We start from the raw sequence: 1,584 nt of genomic DNA on the forward strand, positions 1-1,584 counted from the left end.
GGGTTGTTTGGGGAGGAGTTGAGGGGGTTTAGGGGGGTGTTTGGGGTTTGTGACTCACACGAGGCTGCGGATGAGGTCGTTGCTGAGCAGACGGATGGTTTCGGGGCGGTGCTGAGCGCCGGGCGCTGATTTTGGAGCGCTGCGCGCATCCCGTAGGAGCACAATGGGGCCGTGAGGCTGCGGAGGCTGTAAGGAAAAACCCCAAAGATGGGCGAGGGGAGCGAGTGGGGATCCCAAAGCTGGGGAGGAAGCGATGCAAAAACCCCAACGCAGCGCCGTGAGATCACAGCAGTAAAACAGAGGGTAGGTGGGAGGGGGGGGCAGCTCCGTGTCCCCTCTGTTGGTGGCAGAAATCCCCCCCAAAGTGCCCCCAAATCTCAGGAAAACCCCACACTGGGTCCCATTCCGCCTCCTCCCGGTTCTCCCGGCTCAGCAGCTCCGCCGAGGTCCCCGCGCTCGAGGTGACATCGCCATCTAGCGAGCCGAGGCTCCTGATGGGGAGAGGAGGGGGGGTCCCACACCGCCCCACTCCTTATAAACCTCCCCTTCTTGGAGATGGGACGGGTTGTTCCATCACCTTCTCAGGGATGGATGTGAGGCCACAGTTGGGTTAGAAGAGACCCTAAAGATCACAGAGCCGTGGGATCACAGCGTGGTTGGGTTGGGAGGGTCCTTAAAGATCACAGAGCCATGGGATCACAGCGTGGTTGGGTTGGGAGGGTCCTTAAAGATCACAGAGCCAAGGGATCACAGCGTGGTTGGGTTGGGAGGGTCCTTAAAGATCACAGAGCCATGGGATCACAGCGTGGTTGGTGAAGAAGGGACCCCAAAGACAATGAAGCGTGGGACCCCATTACAGCTGGGTTGGGAGAGACCCCAAATCCTCCCCCTTGCCATGGGCTGAGTGCTTCCCATCAGCTCAGGCTGCCCACAGCCCCTCCATGGCCTCAGGCTCCAAGGCTGGGGCACCCACAGCTCTTTGAGGAACCCATTGCCCTCTGAATACTGAATTTCCTCCTTAAATTTGTGGGTCCAAAACCAGTCGTGTGCCCACCCCACACCCCACAGTGGGGCACCACCCCACGTGCCAGGCTGGGCAGGGCAGCTCAGTGCCCTCAGGTTGCATTTCTCATCCATCACCGTTATCAGCTGCGTGTTTAATTACAGGGCTGGGCAGCACTGCCAACAGATAACGGCTGCATTCAGCACTGCCAAACTCAGAGCCTGGAGAACGGGATGGGATCCGCCTCCAAGAACCCAATTAATGATTGTAGGAATGTTGTAAGGCTGTGATAACTGCGTGGAGCAGCTGCTGGGGATGGAGCCCAGAGCTGAGGCGGGTGTTGTGACGTCGTCTTTCCTTCCTCTCCTTGAAAAGAGCGATTTCTTGCTGCTGTTTTTTTGGCAGGTCTGGCTTGCAGTGCTGACGGCCCCATAGCTCGTTTGGGGGGGGGGGCAGAACCTCCATAGGGATCCCAATGGGGTGGGATTGGGGACACGGGGCAGCACCCAGGGCTGCAGCCTTGGAGCTGAAGGGCGTTGGGTGCCATAAAGCTGTGCTATGGGGCCATAGGGCACAGGTTG

General features: G+C 59.0%; 1 protein-coding gene across 1 annotated transcript in view; it reads right to left on the reverse strand.

Moving 5' to 3' along the window:
* The window catches only part of CFAP45 (cilia and flagella associated protein 45), a 6,904-nt gene extending 6,500 nt beyond the window's left edge, over positions 1-404 (reverse strand). The window contains exons 1-2 of the mRNA XM_031556914.1: positions 395-404; positions 59-239 (exon numbers count right to left, since the gene is read on the reverse strand). Of these exons, the coding sequence (XP_031412774.1) occupies positions 59-239; positions 395-404 (191 nt within the window). The remainder of the gene's footprint in view (positions 1-58; positions 240-394) is intronic.
* Between the last annotated feature and the right edge of the window lie 1,180 nt (positions 405-1,584).

Source organism: Meleagris gallopavo, chromosome 27, assembly GCF_000146605.3.
Source record: "Meleagris gallopavo isolate NT-WF06-2002-E0010 breed Aviagen turkey brand Nicholas breeding stock chromosome 27, Turkey_5.1, whole genome shotgun sequence".
NCBI classification, from domain to species: Eukaryota; Metazoa; Chordata; class Aves; order Galliformes; family Phasianidae; genus Meleagris; species Meleagris gallopavo.